The sequence below is a fragment of the Aplysia californica genome, unplaced genomic scaffold, assembly GCF_000002075.1.
Source record: "Aplysia californica isolate F4 #8 unplaced genomic scaffold, AplCal3.0 scaffold00452, whole genome shotgun sequence".
Taxonomy (NCBI): domain Eukaryota; kingdom Metazoa; phylum Mollusca; class Gastropoda; order Aplysiida; family Aplysiidae; genus Aplysia; species Aplysia californica.
In genome coordinates this window covers 109,125-135,242 of record NW_004797722.1, presented here as the reverse complement: position 1 = coordinate 135,242, position 26,118 = coordinate 109,125, and the positions used below count along the sequence as shown (strand labels likewise).

The window sequence follows — 26,118 nt, the reverse complement described above, 5'->3', positions numbered from 1 at the left end:
GAGACGTGAACACTTTACAGGAAGCACATCAACACATTAGAGCAGTTCCACCAAAGGGCTCTCTGCAGCATACTCGGCATCCGGTGGCAAGACCGCATCACCAACATTGAGGTCCTCAACCGATCAAGCTCACAAAGCATAGAAAGCATGCTTCTAAAAGGTCAAAGACCAACTGAGATGGGTCGGCCATGTCATCTGCATGGAAGACCACCGAATGCCCAAACAACTGCTGTATGGCAAACTCACTAGTGGCAAAAGAAATATCGCGAGGCTAAAAAAGCGGTTCAAAGACACGATAAAGGAAAACCTCCAGCTTGCACAGGTTACCCCCAAAGAACTCGAAAGAACTGCCACCAAAAAGAATGCGTGGTGCAGGGTTGTCCGTCTTGCCAGCAGAAACAGCGATATCAACTACAGGGAGAAGCTGGCTATCAGAAGAGAGAGGAGACATAATCCAACCACCCCAACAACAACATTCCAGTGTCCCCACTGCAACAGAAATTGTGCATCCAGGATCGGATTGCACAACCACATGCGCGTCCACAGATGAGCAGCAGGATTTTATCGTCATCTTCGACAACGAAGGACTACCTACACATATGAAGCACAGCAGTGGTGGATGACCACAATGCCTTCCTGATCTCCCTTCATTTATCGTACTTTGTGTGTCTGAACAGGCTGGTGCTCTGTTTTTAAAAAATTTTAGTCGGTCTTGAATGAATCTGTCTGTCAATTGTTCAGCACCAAGGGCTCGTTGGTCTTTAAGACTGTAAAATTTCCTGGGTATTCTTATTGCAACAAAAAGTGTTTTTTGAAACGATGCCAGATGGAGTCACCACCTGATAGCCTGGTAAACATAAGTAAATTTAAATAGGAAGGTAAATTAATAATCAGTGGGTATCAAAAATCAAATGTGGGAATTGTGTTTAGATGTTAATGTGGAATATGCTGGTGATGGAGTAATAGTGAAAACTTGTCCTGATGTGGCTGCTATGAGAAGCAGAGGGACCTGTGCCCTATTGCAGAAGTGTTTGGTTGTGCAGATATATATAAGAAAAATTGAAAGCCTTGAGATGTCTAGTCATACCAGTAGGGACTTTCGTTCAGATTAAGATATGGACTCGAGCTTATGCTTGTTTGTTTGTTTACATGTTTAAATTTTTGCTGTTTTTCTTTCCAGACCAGCCCAGTTTGAGTGGTCTTCATGACCATGACTATCCCAGTCTACCTGAAGTTGGAGTGGGCTTAGAAGCCCTGTCAGAGCTTTTGGTGGAAAAAAGAGTTCCTTTGCCACCTGAACTTGTGGAGCAGTTTGGACGTATCCTTTCACGTATTAGTGATAACCTTTTGTTAAAATTTGCTTTACTCATATTTTGGTGTCCTTTGGTTTAAAAAAAAAGATATTGAGGTCCTGTTGATGTTTGTTTTCAGCATGATGGAACTTGGATGACCTCAAATTATCAGTGTATTAGTTTTTAAGGTTTCATTTTGGATGATGATTGGGGACAGAATATGTTTAGTTGTAGTGGCTCAGAGCTAGTTAAGTTTTGTTGTAGTGCATCCTGAAGAGGTTACCAATTGTATTATAATTCTGTGTACACAGATCACATTGGTGTCTGTTTCCTTCACTCCAAGTTTCTTGGAAAATCCTGTGCATACCAAAGGAATTGTCACCAGTGTCCAAATTTCAATTATGTATTTTGTCATACATTGATAAAACTGGTACCCTAACTTGTCATAGTATAAATAAAAACCACAAACTTTGCTTTGAGTACTGTTCATTCGAATAAAGTAAAACAGAAACAGCGGTCAATATATGTTGTTCACAAATCCTTCACTCCTATTCAAGGCATGCAGTGCAATTGTATGATGGGCTTGTTCCCAGAGATTGAAAGAGCCTGGCTGACCATTGACAGTGACATCTTTGTTTGGAAATATGAAGATGGGTAAGTAAACCAATCAGTGTAAATTACTATGATAAGAGACAGTAAAGGTAATGTAAATTAGGTTGCGTTAAAAGGCACGTAAGTCATCATGCAGACTTCTGATGGCGTAGTTTTGGTGAAATGAAAGATGCTGACTGTTGTGTTAAAAGGTTTTCATTACCAGCTTAGAATGTTGTACATGACAAGACGCAAGGAAGAATGAAAACTAATGTCATGTTAATGCCCATCTTGATTGACTTTCTTTTAGAGATGCTGTTATTTCCCTTAATTGTATGTGTTGCTACATTGCTTTTAAAAAAAATCCACAAGTTCATTTAACTTCATGATCTATTCTCAACATCTTTATTTTGTTTGAACAGGTCTGATCTGGCGTACTTTGATGGCCTCAGTGAAACTATATTGAGCGCAGCCCTTGTGAAGCCTAAACCAGGTTGGTAATATTTTTTTTTGACAATGACTGCATTTTATGGTTTGGTGTCTTGTTAGAGTGACACTCTAGGGTGAAAAACTGACTTGCTTTTGTATTGTGTTGGGTTTCGATGGGTAGAATTGAATGAATTGATAGGTGTCTGAGCTTTGACTGTGAAAAAGTATAATTTCATTATTCATTACTTGTCTATTCAGCAGACTTATGAGTGCTTTGTGGGTGGTTGGCGGATGCTCTTATGTGGTTTGCTTCTTCTTTCGTATCAAACATCTATCGTCCGTATCTCCCCTTCTCCTTTTTTATGTTTGTTACTCTCTTGTAACACCTCTAATCTTCTGGCGCTCATATTACCTTATGTAGTTGCGAGCGCTGTAAAACCTCTACTAAAACTAAACACGAGTGCTTTCTTCAGGTGTCTTGTGAAAAGCAACTCTGGATAATTTTTGCATACCGTACCCAACCTTCCAGTTCATTTGCAATACCTTTTTTTAAAATACAATCAATTACAAAAAGTGTTATATCTTTTCTTAATGCCACTTTTGAATCTGTCAAATAACCGTTTCTTATTTTTCAGGAATATTTCAACCTCATATACAGTACTTGATGTGCCTTGCAACACCCGTAGACATAATTCTTTTAGGAGTCAGCTTCTACAGATCGCAGGATGGTATGGCTACATTTTTGTTGTTCTTGAATTAACTATTACTTTATGTTACTGCTATCATATTCCTGGAATTCCAGATGGTTTAACAGTTTTCAAAAGAGATGATTGATTACAAAAAGTCAAGACTCGAAATATGTAGTTTCATGAAGAAAGCTTGCTTTGCTCAAGGTTTAACGAAAATTGAAGTGTTCAAACCAGTTTTTTTCCCTCACAGGGTAAGTATGTACTGCCTATAGCTTGTGTATATATGCTACTATATTACTTTTGTAAAGAAATGTTTTGTTTTGAGAATCTTAGACTTGACCATGTTGTGACCAACACCGTTAGTAAGGTAAGCTGTAATGATGTAGTTTTTCTATCCAACTACTCTTCTCTTCAGTGCGCTGTTTCTGAATTTTCCAAACCTGTTCTCACGAGAATGTTATTTTGATGACTGAGATGTCACCAGTTGTTCATCTGTTGTTCACAATTTTTATTTAAAATTCATAGATCTTTGTCATGTGCAGTTGTGATAATGATTCTGGATACTTTTTTTTTCAGGTGGAAGTGGAGACTTTTTAGGTGAGGAGATGCATCTTCTCCCTGACCCTCCGTTCTCTATTCCGACTGATGGAGTGTACATCACAAGTATTGTTGGAGCAGATAATGGGAGGATCTTTATGGCTGGGAAAGATGGCTGTCTCTACGAAATGATTTACCAGGTAAAAAAGTTGTACACAGTCTAAGTCCAGGCATTGAAACCACTAGGTACAATGTCGTTGCTGCTGATGTAGTTGACTACAGGCACACATCTTCACTGTTTGTATGTTTGTTTGTTTTTGTCAGTGATATAAAATATATTTTGAAAAGTAGGGCAATATCCCAATGAACCAAAGGTAGCTAAAGGCTGAAGTGTCCAAGTGCAAAAAAAGCAAGTGGATTTTTGACAACAAAGTGTTAGATATGATATGGTGTTGGACTCAGCAGAAACTCTCTGTCTGCACGTTTTATGAATGTCACCAATTTCAGATTTCATGTTTTAGAATTTGGATTGTTCACAGACAATTTACTTTTTAAAATTAGGTTGCAGAGATCTCTGTATTTTGTTGGTAAAGATTTCAGCTTTTGCAGTGTCTCTGGTTTTGTACACAGGGAAAGGCACTGATTTATTCAGTTAAAAGTGTGTAATGTTTGTGGTATTCAAGTTGGTGCACCCACAGGTTGTACTCATGCGCTGAAATTAGCATGAAGGAACTAACTGTCAAGGGTTCTACATTAATCCTTGATGTTTTGACAATGGTACTAGCAATTAGTATTGTTGCAAGCTCATCATGGACAGTGATTTATTTGCTATGGAGGATTCAGACTTATTTTATACAGTGTCCAGCTCAGTTATTGATTTTCAATATTTCCCTGATGTAGTGTCAAGTAAGGTAACATTTGTTAGCTGGCATATTGATGGTTAAACTCTTAGTGTTTCCAGCATTCAATATAACTGGTCAGGTGGTATGTGGTTCTTCAGTTGTCAAAAGTCCTGGGAATTGGATTGAATTTGGAGAACGCAATAAGGGTAAACAGCTTAATGGCAGGTTGGCCGGTGCTCTGGTGTGGTCTGCTCCTTCTTTTCTTATGCCAAACATCTTTCGTCCCTATCTCTTCTCCTGCTAGATAGGATGTGGTGTTGGACACAGCAGAAACTCTCCATCTGCGAGTTTTATGAATATCACTGATTTCAGATTTCATGTTTTAGAATTTGGATTGCTTAAAGACAATTACGTTCTTCTAAATAAATTGCACGGATGTGTATTTTTGTACGTAAAGATTTCAGCTTTTGCCATGTCTCTGGTGATGTATGCAGGGAAAGTCATTGTTCAACTCAGTTCAAAGTGTTTAATGAACAGTAATGTTTGTGGTAATGATTGTAGTCGGTGAACCCACAGGTTGTATTCATGCTGAAATTAGCATGAAGGAACTAACTGTCAAGGGTTCTACATTAATCCTTGATGTTTTGACAATGGTACTAACGATTAGTATTGTTGCAAGCTCATCATGGACATTTGTTGCATGCTCATTATGGACATTTGTTTGCTGTGGAAGATTTGGACTTTTTTAAATAAAGTTGCCAGCTCAGTTCTCAAGTAATGTAAAAATGTTTATGTTAGCTGGCATATTGGTAGAGCTCTTAATGTCGAAGTATTTAATATTACCGATATATGTGTTGTTCTTCAGTTGTCAAATGTCAAGGGATTGATTTTGAAGAATGCAAGAAGGGTAACGTTTTTATTGAATAATTTTAGCGTATGATGGGACATAAGTCTTGCTGTTTTTGTGAGAAAGGTTATGTTTATTGCAATTGTTTTTACCCTTGAACCCATAAGTTTTGTTCAAGCTACTATTAGCATGGAGAGACAGTCTTTCGAGGGTTCTACAGTTTTTTGGTGTTTTGACAATGGTGCTACTTTAAGCTGTCTAATGTTTGTGCTAATAACTGTTGTCAGTGAACCCACAGGTTGTATTCATGCTGAAATTAGCATGAAGGAACTAACTGTCAAGGGTTCTACATTAATTCTTGATGTTTTGACAATGGTACTAACTATTAGTATTGTTGCAAGCTCATCATGGACAGTGATATATTTGCTATGGAGGATTGAGACTTATTTTATAAAGTTGCCAGCTCAGTTGTTAATTTTAAGTATTTCCTTGATGTAGTTTTCAAGTAATTTAAAAATTTGACCTGCTAGCTAGCATATTGGTTGAGCTCTTAATGTTAAAGTATTCAATAATACTATTATGTGGTTGTTCAGCTCTCAAAAGTCAGGGGATGGGTATTGAATTTGGAGAATGCAGCAAGAGTAGACAGCTTAGTGGGTGGTTTGGGGGGGGGGAGTGGGGTGTATGCTTTGCTCCTTCTTTCTTATCATGCTTTTCGTCCCTATCTCTCCCCTCCTTTTTTGTGTTTGTTACTTTCTTGTAATAATATCAGCACTTATATGACCCATTGTGTTGCAAGTGCTGTAAAACACTTACTAGAACGAAAAGCTCAGACTGGATATCAACATGTTCCATTGAGGCTCAGAAGTGCAGTTATGGGTTGTTTTGTTTTGATTTGTTTTTTTTATAAGGCTGCTAATTTGATGTGTTTGTTTAACATGTGTTTAAATATTGTAAATCATTACAGAATAAGACAAGTGTTGCGAGTATGATGTGAAACAGGACATATTGTTTGTGAGAACAGTTATGATTATGTTTATCGTAATTGTTATTAGCGGTAAACCCTCAAGTTTTGTTCATGCTCCAATAGCATGGCGAGACAGTCTGTCAAGGGTTCTACATTATATTTTGGTGTTTTGACAATGGCACTAAAAATTAGTGTTGTTGCAAGCACATCACGAACATCATATGAACTTTTTGAGTGATTATATTCTTCTTTTACTTTCAAAAGAAGACATTCATTTACATCTTTTTTGTTTCCAACAAAACAGTGATCACTGTTAGCTGTGTTAATGAGTATTACAAGTTAAATTTTTGTCTTCAATGAAGTTCACATGTCTTTTAAAACCACCTACTGGACAAAGTCGTTGCTGTTTTATGTACCTCATAGTTTCTGAGGTCTGGCTGATTGCAATGACCGGATTTATTTATTTACTCGACTACAACACTCATACCATGGAATTAAGTAAATAAAACCTGTACGTCTTTGTGTTGATTGGCTGGATTATATTATTTTACATGTTCATTATTATCACTGAACCCACATGTTGTGTTTATGCTAGAATTGGCATAAAGACACTTACTGTTGGGGTTCTACATTAACCATTGATGTTTTGACAATGATAGTAAAAAATTGCTGTTGTTGCAAGCACATCATGAACATCTGCATTTTGTATTTGTCTAACTTTCAACTGACTAAAGACTTCAGAAAGAATTAATGGAATTACCATAGTGTTCATCAGAAATTTGTTATTTGAAGTTACCTGAAATCACACAGGGACTTGGAATGATAATTGATGAAAAGCATCATATTATTATTGTTTTCAGCAGAGATCAGGTATATTGATAGTCAATGGGCAAGGGTTTCTGATCAAAATGAAATGGATGAGTTGTCTGTAGAAACTTTGTTGGATATTGTTGTTTTTCTTGCAGTCCGTTGGCTTATAATATACTCTCTGGCATGGGCTGGTAGGGGTATGTGTTTAGGATGGATTGGACTGATCAAAGCGAAGAAAAGTTTTAGTTTATATATAGATCAGGTGTATATCGAAGTAGTTATGGTAGCATCATACCCCTTTGGCTTGAGTCTTGTGCTTCATTTTTTTCTTCATTCTCTCCAACAGGCAGAAAATGGTTGGTTCAGCCGCAAGTGTCGTAAAGTGAATCACTCCACCAGCTCCTTGTCCTTCCTCATTCCTTCCTTCTTGAATTTTTCATTCAGTGAAGACGGTACGTTACAGTTTATTTTAATGGCTTCGTTTTTTTATTTGCTAAAATATAGTGATTTTATAGGTTAGACTGTTTGGCTCCCATCACTTGATAACGTCCTGTGGCGTCAACCTGGTGATGCAGTGGATTCCCGGACACTTAAGCATACCTGGAAATGACAGAGTAGACATACTCGCTAAAAGGGGATCCAGATAGGAACAACCCAACATTCCAACTTCATACAACACTGCAATACAAATCATTAAAAGCAACAAGAAACAAGATTGGATGAACAAACAGATGGGCCTTGGGAAAGACAGGCAGAGCAGTTTTCAAACATATGACCACAACAAAATGAAATGACTATATCAACCATTTATAGAGAAAGAAGCAGACCAAGATCTTCCTCCTACGAACAGAACATATACAGCTCAACTTTCACTTGAACAGAATAAAACCAGAACTTCCCCCAATGTGTCCCTTGTGTGACTATGCATATGAGACTGTGGATCATCACCTGTTCCACTGTACAGCCCTAAATGACATCAGAGCTACACTTCTCCCTCCGAGACGTAACATTGACAACACACTCTACGGAACATTACAGCAACTGCAGCAAACCTGCACTTATCACAGCATGGCATTGGACAGAAGGGCGAGAGCCCAGCTATTGCTGGATCGATAACAACAACATAAGTTAGACTGATAGTGAAAGCAAAATTATTTGTCAAAAATGTTCTATAAAGAAAAAGGGAACAAGTGTTACAATGGTTGAGATATTGGCATTGTATTTTTCTGTTTATTTAGCCGTCTTTAGTGTTGATTGATCAGCGCAAAAATAATTTTCTAGTTTTATAAGTTCTCAATATCAGATAGTGCTTTGAGAGAACTTTTCATATTGTATTGTTGTTGCCTATTTATTTTGTCTGTGTAGAAAAGGCTTGTTGTTTCTAAATTACCTGAACACATTTTTTAGGGTTTTGTGATGTAAACTGGCCCTCCTTCTTCAATTGAATACAATACGTTTGTTTCATTTTTTTCACCTTAATCTTTGTAGAAATTTGTGTTACCTTTTTCGAGTGAAAAAAAAACAAGCCGTCACATGGGTTTTTCTTCTTTTTTAAAAAATTCTTATTTTCTTTTTAAAGAAATGTTTTGACTCTCCTGTTTCTTAGTTTAACCATGGCAGTACCACGCAAATAGCCTGATTTGACAGGCTGGCATTCCAATGAAGCAGGAAAAAATTAATCCTGATTGGCATTTGTTTCTTGTCCTTTCCAGACCCACTTGTACAGATCAGCATTGACAACTCCAGAGGCATCCTCTACGCTAGGACACAGAAGGGAACCATCCAGGTCTTGTTCTCTTTCTGCATGGCTATTGGTTACCCGTAATACCTTTGACTGTTCAGAATCAGTTATAAATTCTCTTAACCATTTTTGTCTGAATGATTGCTCATTCAACATCTATTGGAGTCTTTTAAGTAATGAGTGCCAAAGTAAGCTGTTGTTGAGTATTGAATGCATGTTTAGTTCAAGTATGTTAAGCATTAATGTTATTAAACATTTTCAGTTTTATTTTACTGTATATCTAGAACGCCCATGCTCAATACCTGTTGTGTAATATTTTCTGTGCTATACAATTGTTTTTAACTTTCTAAAGTTAAAATTTTTATTGTCATTTATAACAGTTGTTTTAAATGGAAAATATATTTACACCGAATTTTAATATTTTAGCATTTTAAAGTCTAATAGTTAACCAATCGTGCAGTGAACTTTTGCGAAAGTAAACAACTTGTGTTTCGCGCGCTCATATGACCTTACGAGCGTTGTAAAACCCTATACTACCACTACTAACTTTCTAAAGACAAACCGGCTGCTGTCGTGTAGTTATTTGGTGCTTTGGTGTTGCATGCAAGATACCCGAGGTGGATTCCTGAGTGGAGATAAATTTTTATTGAGTATCTCAATCTTTTTGCTGTGATGTTGCTTCCCTCTCAGCTCCGGTTAGCCCTGATAGTTTTGAATACCATTGTGCAGGTAAAAAGAACAAATTGAGAGCAAAAACATTCGGAAATTGACTTATATTATCCTTTTTTGAACCCCAGATCATTCAGAACAACAAGAGCGTCTAAAAAGGTTATTCGAATGAGCATAACTACTCGTAATGTCTTATCACAGCTTATAAGAGGCTGTTATTCATGTGTTCGTAACACTTCATAAATAGAAAGCTATAAAAGATAGAGCGTTATTTTCATCTTCGATGAACACACTACCTCGGGATTCGCGGGGAAAAGAAGTTTTCAGGCCCGCTCGCTGTACGCCAACAGTACACACTGAGTGACCCCGGCGGCCCGCCCGGAATGTCCAAAGTGATAGGTTGCTGATAAGATTCGCATCTCGGCGCAAGAAGCAGGACAAGAGTTAAAAAGAAAAACAAAGATCTCATACAATGAGTTCCCATTCATACATCCTTTTGTCTTTTGTCTTGGTTACTGACCTTTGTGAAAACATGGACACCCATTTTCAGTACTTGATTGTCCCTTGTGAATTATTTTTTATGTACTAATCAGGTCTGTTACAAAGTAAAGAGACTGTTTTAAGTCAATTGTAGGTAGGTCCCTCTAATTTGTATAAGATTCTTCTTCTCCCAGCACTCATATTTTTGCCTGAGTCCTGTGTACATGGTTCATGAGTGGTGACCCTTGTATGAGTGTTTGATAATAAGGAAGAAAGAAAAACAGCCACTCAAAACCTCACAGTATTTCATTGTAAAATGCAATCTTTCACAGGTGTTTGACCTGGGTGAAGACAGCAAAGGGATGGGAAGAATAGCATCCCAGTCACAGGCCAGCATCATGAGCGTTGCTGGGAACGTTGCCAGGTAGGTCTTAAGTTCTTATGCAAGTCAGAAAATTGGATGGTTGGCTGGTGCTCTGGTGTGATTTGCTCCTTATTTGTAACAAACGTCTATCGCCCTTATCTGTATTCCTTTTTTGTGTTTGTTACTCTCTTGAAACAACTCTAATCTTTGGCACTTAAATGACCTAACTATTGGAAGTGCTGTTAAATGCTTACTAAAACAGAAAACTAAAAAAAACATCGATTGTCCTTATCTTTTCTCCTCCTTTATATGGGGGGGGGGGGGGGGGGGGGGGGGTTCTGCAGCATTTGTATGATTTACTAAACTTATGTTGCAAATGTTGTAAAATATTTACTAAAGCTTAAACCTAACTTGTCAGAAAAGGAATCATGAACTCTTATTAGTCTATAAGTCTGCTAAAGAAAGGAATCATGTAATTTTTCTTTCAGAATTGAGGGACCAAACCTTTACTCCCTCCATAAGATTTTGTTGGGACTAGTATCTGTCAATGACTGATTCGGGGGATCTCATTTTTGTTTTGGTTTTACCATTGTCTCCTTTGAATATAATATATTACATCTGTCTTTTTTTGGTGGGTGGTACATTTGACCACGGTCACAAGTCATTTCTGTTGCCAGTGTTTGATTCCTACCCACAACTGACTGAACAAGTTAATGCAAAACAAAGAACAAAGGACCAAAAGCAAGGCAAAGTAATAGGATTTGAAATATGTATATTATTTCCATGATTTGGAACCAAACAGTACTGTGTCTGACCTCCTGGGTTTGATGGTGTATTGGGTGATGGTTGTTCTGTGAGTTGTTTCAGCTGGGCACTGTGTTATGGTAGACATTGGTGATAGTTTGGATGTCCCTTGCCCTGGAACGGCCCTGAGTTCTGTAGTAGGAAATGTTAAACTCAGCCCAAGACCTGGTTTTATATTTTTGATGTGGCTCATGTTTAGCTCAGAATAAAATTTCTCTATTTTGAGTTACATGGTCGCTTTTAAGGACAAACAGGTAAACAAGATTTTGAAGGATTCCCGAATTCTTGACGTACAGCAAAAGTGGGAATTGCCCTACCTATAGGAGCAGTTTGGTTTCATTGGTGTGTATATTTGTTTGGTTAAAGAGACTCTTCTTGTCTTTTAAAGAAACTGTATAAGGGTCCAAAAACTTTTACCTTCGATTTTCTCAAAACAGCTTTTTTTGGGATAGCCCGTTTGTGCTTAAAAGCGACTATTTATGTTTATGATTTGGATCTGGGTTGTCATTCTGTTTCCAGAAACATTGAGAAGTCTCACTTCAAGTCGATTGTGTACATAGCAGCTGTGGCAGAGTCTGAATCAGAGGCAGTCAACTTGGTGGCAGTGACAGAGTCAGGTATGTCTTTTGTTGAATGAGTTTAACAAAATATTGTATGAAAGTAGCTCTTTGAGAAGACATGCTCATACTGGGTTTCATTCCAAGATCTCGTTTTTTAAAGTTGGACAAATCAAGGAAATGAGCTTGGAAAAGGTTAAGCTGAAAAACTTACTGTTGAGAGGTAAAATTGAAATGGTCCCCTAGTTGCTTTGATGTTCAGATACTTTCACATGTTGTAATTGTTTAATTTTTCTGGTTTGAACTGCATCAACTTTGCATCCATTATGAGTAACCTAGTTGAAGAAAATTACATGAAATGACAGTGATGAAGATATGGATATTTTTTAATATTTTGTTTTTAATCTGTCATCTTTCACCACTGTTGGATGTAGTCTTTTCTTTTTCCATCACTTGCTAATTTGGTCTTGTTTGATTCTACTTTTGATCAGAAGAGTGCTGATTCGTTTAAAAATCACCAATTTCGTTTCGATTTGTGCAAATTCTTTTCCAATAGGTTTATGAAGCAAAATTGTGAAGTGCTAGACGAAAACTTCAAATGCATAAAAAATATTTGATGTCATTTCCCCAGGTGTACGGCTGTACTTTACCACTGCTCCCTTCAAGCAGTCCTCTCGCCGACCTAGTACCCTGTCTCTGGTCCACGTGCGGCTACCACCAGGATTCTCCGCCACTTCCACTCCCCAGCCCGCTAATGTTCACACAGCTTTCCACAGTAAAGGTGAGCTGCAGACACCAATGATTTTGTTTTCTCCTCTCATATTTGGCATAATGTTCTTTTTGCAAAAAAAGCTAGCTGCTTTAGTGGCACAATTTGTATGTACAAGATACGACACTCTGTAGGTGGTTAAAGAATGCGGATTCTCACAATCTGAAAAGGCTGTCTTTTGTGTCTGTTATCAAAGGTATATGTTTCATGCTCTGTCAAATTGTCAATTTTTTTAAAGACATGGAGCAAAATGTTTGTGGGAAAGAAAACATTAATTTTGACAAGAACACAGGCCAAGTTGCAAGAAAGACCAGGATTCTCTTTCAGCTGCAGATGAATTCTTCCCACAACAAATAATGATGAGTGACTAAAAGTTCAAGCCTTTGTTAATTTTGTTTGTTTGCTTTGTTGTCACAGACCAACAGTTTTGTACATTGTGTTCGAGGCGACAACAGATGTGATAACAAATAATGCCATTAATTCTTCACCAGGCACACTGCTCCTTGTGGCCAGCCAAGCCAAGGACAATGACTTGTTGTGGACCATCAGCTCAGACTCTTTTCCTTTTCACAAGCAGCTCATGGAAGCTCATGTAAGTGTTACGATCAGGTCAGAGGCTTAGGAATAACGTTTATCAATTGAATAACTGGAAGTGCAGTCGAAATTGTCAAAGACGGCCATCCATTGCACAGGAGAAAAGTAGCTCTGTCTTATACAAGTGGACGTTTTACACAGTCTCAGTATAATATTAAAAAATACGCGAGGGGAGAAACGGGAGGTGGTAGTTTGTACAGGTGATTGTGTTATACAGGTAGTGGTTACAGCAGGTTCGACTGTCTTAGTTTTGTTTTATATTTATGTGTTGAAATATGACATCAAATACTTTATTTCTCCTTCATTATGAGATACCTGACATAGGTACCGCCGTCTGTGGTGTAGTGATTTGGTGCTTTGTCGTCGCATTCAGAAAACCTGAATTGGATGTTGTATCCCTCTCACCCAGGTTGGCCCTGACAGGCAGCGTCAAAGCCCGCATCCTAAATGATCCAAATAGTATTTACGCCCCCATTTACAACCTCTCTCAGCTCCCCTAAGACCTGTCTCCTCTTCCTTTCCTACTGTCCCCTTTCTTTAGTTCCCCACTCTTCCATGCAATGTGATGGTAATCAGTTTTTGAATTTAATTTTATATCCACACGAATTTCAGACGGATGTCTACCTTTGCATTTGGGGTACAATTCTGGGGGTAGTGGTGAATGCTTTTCTGTGGTCTGCTTTTCTGCTTCTTTTTTCTGTGTTTTTATTATACTGATTTGTTCTTGGTGAAATGTGAATGTTATTATACTGTCATTCTGATAACTGCAACTCTACTTCATGTGTAGACCATAATTCTTGATGCACCTCATTTTGATGGCACTGCTGAATACAGATTTTGTTCTTGTTTTTTTCCCAGACAACCCTGCCTGTTGGAGGCAAGACTTGGGCCATTGACGAGGTTACGTTTCGGTCGCAGCCACAGAGACAGCTGACGGTTGGCGGGAAGCGGTCGCCCATCGAGCCGCCCAGCGTGGTCACCCAGCATGCACTCCCCCCTCGTCGCTTTGTCATCCTCAGCGCTCAGGGTGTTCACATCCTCCAGAAGCTGAGGCCTGTGGAACAGCTAAAAATGCTGATGATCGAGTGTGGAGGCCCAGATGCTGAGCAAGTGAAGGCTTTCTTTAGACTGCACAAGGTGAAGAGAATAGTCCAGCATTTCTCCCCTCTTTCTTAGCCTAGAAGAGTCTTGTTATTAACAAATTAGAAAAATAGTTTAGTTACTAATACAACAGATAAAAGTTGTTTGAACTACAGAAAAAGATGTATGTCACGATGCGGTGGAATCAGGTAGTTGTCAATTTTTAGGCATGTGGAGTTGTTGGTATCATCTTAAAACTTGTTAATTTGTCTTACTTTCAATAAAAATAATACCCATCCTTCTTGAATAGAAGTCGAGATATTTGCTATGGAAGGAGGTGAGGATCGTGTGGTTTCAGAGGTAAAAATGTACCTTTGTAGATGCAGGCTGTCCCAGTTGTCTCAGGACTGTCTCAGTTTAGCTGTTGAAAATTTGAGAGGGTATTATAGCCACCACCACTCCACTGTTACTGTATAATCTGATGTTATAATGTTTGAAGTCCTTGATTATGCTTTGAAAAAGTTGGGTTGCCTGCATACGCCATTATGTTTTTGTCGCAACTTTTCACCTATTGGGCAAGATGAATACATACTGTGATGTATTGTTTTATATGTTTCCCATCCTTTTGTGTCATTTTGTGTTCAGAACTGAGCATGCTATTAAAACTTGTCTAATGGTGTTGCTTCTCCAGTGTAATGTACCCTTGCTGTCAGTTTATGAGTGTGGTCACCTTTTAATAATGGTTTATGAGTATGTATATTATTGTCCATAGTTCAAATTGTCGTTACTCTTGTCATGGGTCGGTGCTATAGTGTCATTCAATTTTTCAAATCATTCTTGTCTCCAGATTGACCAAGCTTGTGCCACATGTCTAGTTTTAGCGTGTTCTAGATCAACAGCTGACCAAGAGGTAAGGAACTCTTTATTTTCAATGTGTAAAGAAAAAAGTGTCAAGTGATATGTTAAATCTTTGAGACTTTGGTATTAAGAGAGTGAAGAATGGCATGCTGTCACAGCATAGTATAGACAAGATAACTTTTTTAAAAGACAAGTATCAAGTAACGTAATGTTTATTGCCTCTGTGTTAACTATAACTGTTACAAGGTCTTTTTCTTTTTTTCTTTTTATTAAATAGTCTTCGAAAAGTTAACTTCTTAAGTAAAAACCGCAAGAAAAAAACATTAGGCTAAGTTCAGTAATTATATGGGTTGAAATTGATTTGATTTGACTATTGAGCCTATCTTGTTATTGTTTTTTTTTTTGGGGGGGGGGGGTTTATACAGTCAAAATTGTCTAAGATAGTTAGCCATTGTAGGGGAGAAAAGTGATTGTCTTAGAAAGGTGGACATTTTTCATAGTGTCATTATATTGTAAATAATACGCAATAGAAAGTGGCTGTTTCATCAGGTAATTGTCATATACAGGTGGCCATCAGAGCAGGATTGACTGTACTCACTGTTGCTATATATTTGTTCTTCATCAACCTTTCTACAGGTGTGTGATTGGGCAAGAATGGCATTTTTCATGTATGGAGGAGAGGCCCAGTACAATTTCTCAGGGATTCGACCCCCAGGTTTACACAACACATCTTTTGGTGCAGGTACGTACTGCTTTTTGTCATGTTTTTCCCCTCAAGTCAATCTTGTCATAGTGGTAAAAAGTCAAAAGGCTCAAGGGATAACACATTCAATATGACAACTGTTCAAATTTGAGAAGTCCACAGATGGACATCTTCAGTAGTTGAGCATAATTTTGTGGGTTTTAAAATGCTGAGAAAAGTGGAAATTGTGTAGTCTTACCTTTTCTTTCAGTACTAGGATCTGCTGCTAAGGATTTTTGTTGTAAGGGCTGTAAATCTTTTTTTCCCCTCTTTCTTTGTCAATAAAATGCAATATTAGTTTACTCTAGTCAGATTGTACTTGTCCATTTATTTCGAAGAGCACTGGGGAAAAATGGCATTAGTCATTTTGTTTTTGTGTGCCTGTTTTGATCTCTTGTGTGACGTGTTTTATTTTTTCCACTTATACTTTTAAAAAAATCAGTAACAGCTTTACTCTTTCTATCCGGGCTACGAGTGTATTCATAACATGGACCGGTCCGGGCTACGAGTATACTCGAAACAGCTATACGGTCTCGTCAAAGAAGCTAGTTCTGTTTGTAATTCCCAAAATACGCAAATACGACAATGTTTGAATATTTAAATTTTCTAATGAACAGCAGTTTCTTTATTTTTGATGTGTGTAGAAGCTTGAATGATGTCTCGAAAACGCACATTCACGACTGACGGAGTACTTTTAAAAATTGGGCTGGGTTGTGAGGGGGAATGTTACTAATTTGATGAAAGTGACCCTGAAACAAGTACGTAAATTCTGTTGTGGATGTTAAGAAACAGGACTTAGACTCATCTAATAGCGATTCAGATCATGGTGAAGGGGTCAGTACTGGAATCCTTGCTGTATCGATGGGTAGGGCTAGGTCTAGATCTATAAAATCCAATGGGACGTCGTGAGCGCGGCAATCAGAGTCACGTTGGAGGGTGGAATACACCTAAAAATCTACATTGTGCATTTGGTGTAATTCATAACTACATACATTTACAAAAACTACATTTAATTTCTAACATAACTGCCAAACTTCCGTAAAACCTAAGAGTAAATGTAAGAAATATAGCACTTTGAAATATATGCACTGACTTCCAACTCATACGGCGCGGCGGCCCCATGACGGGTACAGAGTCCGTGGGGGTACGGCTAGGATAAACAGAGTTAAGTCACTTATTACAGCAGTTGTACATGAACAGAATGACGGGCCCATATGAACATGTAATGTAAAAGAAAGTTAATAGTCCTCAATATTTTTTGCTATAACTAATGCCAATATTCTCCTGAGATCTTCAAGTCTTTTTACCGCTTGACGTCTGTTCCCCAGGACCCGGTGGTCTGTCCAGCACTGTCATGTACAGTCCAGGCTCAATGGGCACCTCCCTCATGCCAGGCTCCCCAGTCCACAGTAAGTTTTCACCCCCTCTCTTCTGTTGTTTTTGTGCTTGAACACTGCAGCAGTGAGTTCTGCTCTTCCTATTTCTTCCTAGTATTTCTGTTACTGTCCACCAATCTATTGTACTATCTCTCCTTCTTTTATTTGTATGATATTGTCTTGTAACAACTCTCATCTTCAGCGCTTATATGACCTAATTATGTTACTAGTGCTGTAAAATTTTCATAACTAAAACTGTCCTGGAATAAATAAAATAAATAATGTTCTTTGTGAATTATTGCCAGTCTTGCTGACTTGTCATGTTGCTGTTGTTGTTTTCAAGTCCCTTTAGCTGTGAGCATTTCGCTCTTGGCAGCGCAATGCCTCCCTCAATAAACCACATGTCCTAAGTCGTAGAGGCATTTCATTGGTTTGGGGGTTGTAAAGGCTTGTATGCATCCCTGTAGGATCTCAGGCAGATGATAGTCTTGTCCTGACACTGGCTTGTGCCCAAACATCTTGCCACAAGAGAACAAAGCTGCAATGTTCACTGTCTTGTTTTCCATGGACCTTCAGAGGGATTTCTTAGATAATAGACAATTATAGGGGGTGTAGGCACACTGTAGGTCTGAGAGATGAGAGCCACAAAGTGCAACCATTTACCAGTGATCGTCTTAGCAGTCCAGTAAGGGGTCCTATTGAGCAAGGGGTAATGGGTTCCTTCCACAGCGAGTCGTCTACATCATCAAGCGTAGTTTGCGTTTGCCCAATCCTCGCCACCTGCTATCTCCTGGCTATCTGCTGTTAACATTTCTGTTCACGGAGTAGAATAACCCAAGGGATGGCCAAATCTACTAAGCCGGGATCGTCACGTCATGGATCAGCGAGCATTTGCAGGGATATCTGTAGGGACGTCATGTGTTTCCAGGCAGCCCATTTGTTACTGCCTTCTGTGTCTGCGGAGACATCTCACGATGAGTCATCTGGCAGTCTGTGGGTACCATGCCCCATCTGTAGAGCTCCCACAAGAGGGAGGGAAGAAGATGTAGACAGTGAGTTCCTGAATGAACAGGTCGGCCTGCTGTGACGCCAGACCTACCATAATGGTGGATGTGTACCGACCCTTCTACGGGCCGAAGGTTCATTGCTCACATCGCACCTCGCAGGGCTATGGTACTTCCTAGCCACAGTGCAGGGGTCCCCAGGCTGCTCGACGGGGATGGGAAGTTGAGTTAGTTACGGCTGGCTTGCCAGAGAGCGTCTGGGGTTTCACCCTCAAGCAGGCTTGCCAACCTTCCTGAATTTTTCACGAAATTCCAGAATTGCCATCGTCGCGCAATGTCTCCCCCCCACCCCCACCGCCCCCTAAAAAAATTATTATTTTTTCTTTAAAAAGGCATTGAAATGCTGAGGACGAAGGAATATTTGAATATGTGTAGTAGCTGTACTGTTACATTCTCATCTCTCTCTCTCTCTCTCTGTTTCTCCACTGGTTTGTTTGAGCTGTTTTTGTGGTATGGGTGGGTTTTTTTAGTAGCCTATCACAGAAGTGGGTGTCTGTGGCGCTCAGGAGCAATCAAAATTCCTGAATTCTGTGTCTCAAAAGTTGGCAAGCCTGCCCTCAAGCCTTACAGCTCCTGACTTGTCATAGACTTCAGCCTTTTACGTTTCCGCAGAACCCAGGATGAGGGGATACAATGTCCGAGCGGATGAGATAATAAAAACCTCCCTGCATGGAAATCGAATCAACATTTTCTGTGTGCTATGCGAAATGCGTATTTGCTAGATCATAGACACCAGTGTTCCACAGTATATTTTCTTATATTGTTGGTGGAGTACAGGAACCATGTAATACTCAAAATTTCCCATACTTGATGGAGGTAGACATTTTCTGGCATGCAGTCCACAATTTGTCGACTTTTCTTTTTGCCCAGAATTCAGTTAAAATTAGAAATGAACTAAATTTCGGTGATCTTTCACAATACCTCGATTGAAATTGTCCCTCTCTACTCTCTACTATATATGCTACTGTCTGTGATGAAAATCGAACATTTGAAGTTTATTACCAATGCAGGAACAATGATGTATGGAGTATGTCAGCTATTCTGTTGTCACACATGGCTTGGCTTGACTAGAGAAGCAGGAGTGAAGCTACTGACCTCCGTAATTTATATTGACAATAGCTCGTTCATCAATGTCTGACCATGAATACTTTTCCAGTGAAATGGAAGAATTTGAAGAATTTATAGATTTTAAGATGACTTGTGGCAGATGAAGACCAATTATGGCAGAGAAAAGTTTGCCACATTTTGAATATTTAAAAACTCCACTTCCACTGCGGATGTGGGCTTCTCTCTTCGTGTCAGCATAATATATATTTAGCTTTTATATTTAATGCTTTGACGGGTGCTTGATACATTGATGGGTTCTCGATACATTTAACTGAAAACTTTTGTCATCTCTATGTTTAGATGCCCCGCCCCTCCACATGTCAACTCCAGCACCAGGCATGCTGGCTCAGATGCCTCAGACCATGGGCCAGGGTTCGAGCCCCGGCCAGGATGTCATGTACTCCGGCAAGCACAACGGCATCTACATTTGCCTGAGCCGAATCCTTCGACCGTTCTGGGACTTCCCGGTCTGCACAGAGTTTGTGTGCGCCACTAAGCAGGGCACTGTTACTTACGTGAGTTTTGAGCACTCTTGAAACTGAATTTAGAAGTGAACCAAAGATGGGAAAAAATTAGTTTATGGAGGTTTTAAGGAATTTTAAAAAAAGATGACATGTATAGCGGTCACCAATATAACAGCTCAAACTGAGATCAAAGCTGGGCGTTTGCTCCTTTTTTTACGCGTAAAGATTAAAGTGTCTTCGTCAAGGACTCGCCCTACAGACCACCCACCTTTGTGCTCCTTATGTCTATGCCCTATTTGTAGCATGTAAATGTGTAAAAAATCTACATGAGACCCCTTCCCTAATTCTTAAAAAAAGTTAAAAGTGTCTTTCATGCATGACATTACAATTATCCAAATGTAGTCCCACCTTGAGTGGAGACCCCAGAGATGTGTGTAGTAAGTCAAGTAGGTTTCGAATGGAGGGCTCAAACAAATTCACGGCAATGACTTTTTTGCCATCCCCCCTTCAGCTGACCAGCACATTCAACACAGAGGAGTTGTGCGTAGCTCTGAAGCTGGTCAGGGACCTCTCTGACTTTGTGGACTTCAACTCCAAGTTTGATCTGGATTCACAGGCAGACACGTAAGTTTTGCAAGCAGTTGTTGTAGACAGAACTTTTTTTCCTTTGGCTGTTTTGCTGTGCTGTACAGATGGTTGTGTGCCCCTGTTTGTGAGGATGGCTTGCCTGTGTTAGTGCTTGATACAGCTGCTTAATTCTCAGGTAAAGCTCACGTCCTGATGTGAATACTGAGAACAGCTCCTACGTGAAAAGTTTTATTACTTTGTAAGTGAATTTAGTGTTTTCTTTCCTTTCTTTCTTTCTTTCCTCCTTCCTTCCTCCCTTCCATTTAGGCCAAGTACCCCCTTGGGGCAGTGCCACTGACCGAAGTGTCTTTAGGCCATTCTCAAAGGGGGGACATTTCTCGTTCTAGTGCACAGTAGAATTGTAAATGGGCTGATCTAACAATGTCATGCTCATAACTGTGCCTGAACTAGAACAGGGAACTGCTGCTTTTTCTTTCCTAATCATTACTATTGTCATTTCCCTCTACTCCTTTTGTATGTTTGTCACACTCTTGTGACCCGCTATTTCCGGAGTGCCTTGATAGTCGAAGCAGACTTTCTGCTGCTGAAGCTAGAGAGGTGAGCAGAGTAAGTCTGATTCTCTGTAAGAACTTCTCTGTTGACATCCCCCCATTAGCGCTCATATGACCGTATGCAGTTGCAAGCGCCGTAAAACCTCTACTAAAACTAAACTTAGGCTAAGTGACAGACTGTCAAAGTGACTGACAGATCGATGCCCTTGGTGGTGAGAGACATGAGACTTATGCTTGTTTCTCCGGTTGTAGTTGTCACTGCTTGTAGATACTGGCCAGTCTGTGTTCCAAAGTTCTTGTGGTAATAATTTGACACATGCTTTTATGTGATATTAATTTTACATGTGCTTTTATAGATATTTATTGTACATATGCTTTTTTAAGATGTTAATTGTACATGTATTTTTATATGATATTAATTCAGCATGTCCTATTTTGCCATTGTAGTATGAATATGGGACGAGGTGGGCGGTTTGACGGAGGGATGGACGAACACACAAGGAAGTGTCTCCAGGCAGAGGTACAGCGGATGGAGAAGATCTCGCTGCAACACGTTCAGGAGCTGCTGCATCGCGTGGAGGAAGTGCTGGGCCTCTGGAGGGTGCTCATTGACCACCAGTTCCACACACTGGCCGCCACCATGACACAGGTATGCTTGCTCGTCAACCGGCCCAAAGTGGTGTGGTATTCGAGAATTTGGCGTTTTGAAATCTTGGATTTTAGGTATTCGAAAATTTGGCGTTTTGAAATCTTGGATTTTAGGTATTCGAGAATTTGGCGTTTTGAAATCTTGGATTTTAGGTATTCAAGAATTTGGCATTTTGAAATCTTGGATTTTAGGTATTCAAGAATTTGGCGTTTTGAAATCTTGGATTTTAGGTATTCGAGAATTTGGCGTTTTGAAATCTTGGATTTTAGGTATTCAAGAATTTGGCGTTTTGAAATCTTGGATTTTAGGTATTCAAGAATTTGGATATTGGGTATTGAAGAATTTGGATCTTGGAAATCTTGGGATTTTGATCTTTACCCTGGACTATTATTCTGATGATATTAAGAAAATGAATATGCCAACACAGGTGTGCTTTCTTATTTAACTGTTCAAATTGGTCTGGTTTTCAAGAATCTGACTTTTACAAATCTTGGATTTTGATCTTTACCCTTTACTTCTATTCTGATATTAAGAAATTGAATATGTCAACTCATATTTCTGATTTTGATTTGTTGTTACTAGTTCCCGTTGTTGTGTTGGTGAAATTACTTTTTGGGATTTATTTTTTTACAGGAATTACAGAATCAGCTGAGAGCTATGACACTCAAGACTCTTGTGATTGGAGGAAAAGAGGTTAGTTTCTGGCCAGGCTTAAATCATGTCATCATAACTGTCATAACATCTGTCCTACTGGTCTAAATAACTCCGAGAAAGATAAGTAACTGAAGAATTTTCAGGTTTTTTTCTAGCCCAAAACCCAAACAAGTTCCTAGCAGTGGGCTAAAGTTTACACCTTTATGATTTTTAGTTGGCCAATACAGAATCTCAAGTGGGGAGAAATGGAATGAGTTTCTACAGTCTTATCTCCACCGACAGATGTTTGCCTGTTCATACTTACCAGTGAAAACATAGGTGAACAGGAAATAAATATTTTAAAATGATTCCTTTCCCCCCAGATGTGCAATACCTTGGTGAACTGTTTAATAAGTCGCTATCTGGATGACAACGCTACTGTGGATGCTATCAGTGCCAAACTGAGAGAGGTGTGCCCCAACCTGTACAGTACTGATGATGCCACTTGCTCAAAGGTAACACTGCAGCCCTCATTTCGTAGTCCATGTAAAGCGCACCTGTCTATATCTGTAATAAACTTCACAGATATTATTGAAGAGTCAACCGGAAAAAACATAGTCACAAAATGGAAATCGTAAAGATATTAATTTTGTAAGCTTGTAGACTCATAACTACATTTCTGTTTGACTGTTGGTTTATTTAGTATAATTAGCGCCCCTCTTTGTTTTTTGTTTTGTTTGTATGATCTTTTTCTTAGATGAGATGAGAACATGAACTTGGATGCCAATAGGGAAATTTTTTTGTCAGGACAGTTCAGTAAGTGATGAATTCAGAAGACACATCAGCAACATTTTTCTTCTGTTTGTTTGTTACTATATCCTATTTATTGTCAGTGCTACCGTAAGCGGACAAAACGCCTTTGTTCACGTTGGCGCAAAAGTTTTTTATCTGCTTAATAAAATCAAAAGCCAGATCAGTTAACCTATTTGTGTGAAAAAAATCAAAGTGAAATTCAAATTTCAACAGAATGCTATTTTAAAAATGGTTGCACCGACAAATGATTGTTTTTAACTTTTAAAAAAAAATCCATGACTTTTCAGTCCAACGAGTTGCTGCAGGCTGCGAAGGTGAACCAGAACATGTTGGAGAAACAGCACCAGCTCCAGGAAGCCCTGAGTCGGCTGAAGGCCGTGAACCAGCCCCTGAACCTGTCGGTCATCTGCTCCCAGCTGGCCAGCGTCCACTTTTACCTGGGCATTGTGGAGCTGGGCTTGAACGAGGCCCGTAAGGTGGACCCTCAGCAGCTGGCCATCCACTTCTACCAGAACGGAGAACCCCAGGAGGACATCCAGGGCATGCAGGGATACCTGGCCAGGTATGCTTTTGTCTCTCTTTATTTGTGGCTTTTTGCTCCTTTTCCTCTTTTACCAAATGTCACACGTGACGTTTTGTTGCTGATGCATGGCACAGGGGAAAAACAATTCTATAAGGACTTTGGAAAGCTATACTCCAAATGGTACGTGACCTAGAGGACGGACGTTGGATTACACTTTAATATGTTTACATTATTCTGGTTTCAGTATTTTTCAGCGAAATAATAATAGTTTGTGGGCTCTCATGGTCTAGAGGTTAAGGTGGTTTGCCTCTCGTTCAATAGGTCCCGGGTTCGAATCTGGAGTAGTGATGGAAAAAACCCCCGGGACTGCAGGCCCAGTTCGGCAGATGCGTGATTTCCAGTCTTTTGTGTTCGACCTATCTATGTTATATTGAATGTGTCACTGACTGAAGTGTCTTTAGGCCATTCCCAAAGGGGGGACATTTCTCGTTCTAATGCACAGTAGAATTGTAAATGGGCTGATCCAACAATGTTATGCTCATAACTGTGCCTGAACTACAACAGGGAGCTGCTGCTTTTTCATTTCTAATCCTTACTATCGTCGTTTTACTCTACTTCTTTTGTATGTTTGTCACACTCTTGTGACCCGCTATTTTTGGGGTGCCTTGATAGTCGAAGTAGACTTTGTGCTGTTGAAGCTAGAGATGTGAGCAGAGTAAGCCTGATTCCCTGTAAGGGTTTCTCTGTTGGCATCCACCCCTTGGCGCTCATATATGACCTTATGCCGTTGCGAACGCCGTAAAACCTCTGCTAAAATAAACAAACAAGGAGAATCAGGCGCTTGTCAATTTATCACTTTGCCTTGATTTTGATGATGACATCTTGCCTTGTATGAATTTTGGTACAACCTTAAAGTTTATCACTTTGCCTTGATTTTGATGGTACTATCCTGGTCTTGTATGTAGAATGGAGTGCTACAAGTGCATCACAGACACACTGAGCTACCTGTGGTCAGCCAGCGTGAGCCACCCCCAGGCCCCAAGCGTCCCCTCCCAGCCCGGACCCCCGGCCACAGCAGACAGCAGGCTCATGGACCCACAGCAGGCAGAAGTTTACGTAAGGCAGTCTGTGTGTATGTCTTGTCTGTACGGCATGCATGCCTGGAATTTCTGTGTATTATCCAGCCAGTCTATATTAACGGGTTTACAAATGGTTGAGATTGTTTTATCCATATAAAAGAGATTAGTTGGTAAGGAAGTTAAGTATATGAGATTATTGTATTTATTAAAGAGATTAGTTGGTAAAGAAGTTAGGTATATGAGATTATTTTATTTATAAAAGTGATTAAATTTGTATTAAAGTTCAATTTTTTAAAAAGGTATTAGTTTGTAGTTAAGTATGCAAAATTGTTTTGTCTAAAATGGATTCAAGTTTGTTATAAAGTTTAGTCTAAGGGATTGTTTTATTTTTAAAAGATATTTAAGATTAGCTTGCTTAGCAATATGACGTCTTATACCTCAACCTTCCGTCTATTCTTGCACGACACAGGTTGTTAGAAGGACAAAGGCTCAAAGGCTGTATGATAACACCAACAATAGATTGAGACTTGAAGTCTTGATAAGTGTTGTGTTCATTTAGAAAGCTTCTTGTCATGGCAGATGGTGCTAGAATTGCATTCTTTTATTACTGCTTCTGTTTTACAGAAAGAGGAAGTGTTCCAGGCAGCTCTTAGATGTGAGGACCCCCTTTTTCACGCAGCCCTGTACGACTGGCTTTTTGCCACCAACCATGCAGAGAAATTGCTGGAGGTAAGGTTGTTGTTTAGGGAGTTGACACAGACATTTGAATGTACCAGCACTGAAGTTCGCTTTTCTGACCCTTTTCGCGACTTTCTCCGCCATGCTGCACAGTTTAGAAACTCTCATGTATTGTTGGAAACCAAATGTCTGAAAGCACACAGTGACAGCGGAGCGGGTTTGCCGAGTAATCTATAAATATATCACCTTGCACGTTGCATTTAGCTATACATTTCTGTTTAGCACGATGTGCATACAAAATCCGGTTCTGGTTTGCACGCAGTTAGGGCCTGTATAGTTAACTGCGTTTAAGCTCTAAGCGCACTTAAGCTAACCGATTCTGACGTGCATACAGGCCCAGATTGTTACGCACACTTAATTTATTCCAATTGAAGTTTTTTGGGGTTTTTTTCAAGTAAAGGCAATGGCCTTTGAAGGCTTTTCACCTAATCATAATATAATATCTGTTCACTATCCCCCAGGGCTGTAGTGTCTTTAGGCCATTCCCAAAGAGGGGATATTTCTCGTTCAAGCACAGTAGAATTGTAAATGGGCTGATTCATGTCATGCTCATAACTGTGCCTGATCTACAACAGGGAACTGCTGCTTTATCTTTCTTAATCCTTACTATTGTCATTTGCCTCTACTTCTTTTGTATGGTTGTCACTCTCTTGTGACTTGCTATTTCCGCGGTGCCTTGATAGTCGAAGCAGACCTTGTGCTGTTGAAGCTAGAGAGGTGAGCAGAATAAGTCTGATTCCCTGTAAAGACCTCTGTTGACACCCACCCCTTGGCGCTCATATGACCTTATGCAGTTGCGAGCGCTGTAAAACCCTCTACTATATTTAAAAAAAACTATATAAAAAAATATATCTGTTCACTAAGGTATTTA

The 26,118-nt window shown here is 39.4% G+C and overlaps 1 protein-coding gene across 3 annotated transcripts in view; it reads left to right on the top strand.

Moving 5' to 3' along the window:
* Positions 1–26,118, top strand: part of LOC101856283 (nuclear pore complex protein Nup155) — a 47,988-nt gene that overhangs the window by 14,843 nt on the left and 7,027 nt on the right. For all 3 annotated transcript variants that reach the window (XM_013086287.2, XM_013086286.2, XM_005105093.3), the window contains exons 3-25: positions 1,181–1,318; positions 1,850–1,946; positions 2,306–2,376; positions 2,948–3,040; positions 3,578–3,738; positions 7,351–7,456; positions 8,717–8,790; positions 10,227–10,318; positions 11,582–11,679; positions 12,251–12,400; positions 12,880–12,980; positions 13,841–14,119; positions 14,910–14,972; positions 15,557–15,662; positions 16,991–17,071; positions 19,510–19,724; positions 20,185–20,297; positions 21,260–21,461; positions 22,095–22,154; positions 22,478–22,609; positions 23,195–23,469; positions 24,396–24,546; positions 25,134–25,238. In XM_013086287.2, the coding sequence (XP_012941741.1) occupies positions 1,181–1,318; positions 1,850–1,946; positions 2,306–2,376; positions 2,948–3,040; positions 3,578–3,738; positions 7,351–7,456; positions 8,717–8,790; positions 10,227–10,318; positions 11,582–11,679; positions 12,251–12,400; positions 12,880–12,980; positions 13,841–14,119; positions 14,910–14,972; positions 15,557–15,662; positions 16,991–17,071; positions 19,510–19,724; positions 20,185–20,297; positions 21,260–21,461; positions 22,095–22,154; positions 22,478–22,609; positions 23,195–23,469; positions 24,396–24,546; positions 25,134–25,238 (2,963 nt within the window). The remainder of the gene's footprint in view (positions 1–1,180; positions 1,319–1,849; positions 1,947–2,305; positions 2,377–2,947; positions 3,041–3,577; positions 3,739–7,350; positions 7,457–8,716; positions 8,791–10,226; positions 10,319–11,581; positions 11,680–12,250; positions 12,401–12,879; positions 12,981–13,840; positions 14,120–14,909; positions 14,973–15,556; positions 15,663–16,990; positions 17,072–19,509; positions 19,725–20,184; positions 20,298–21,259; positions 21,462–22,094; positions 22,155–22,477; positions 22,610–23,194; positions 23,470–24,395; positions 24,547–25,133; positions 25,239–26,118) is intronic.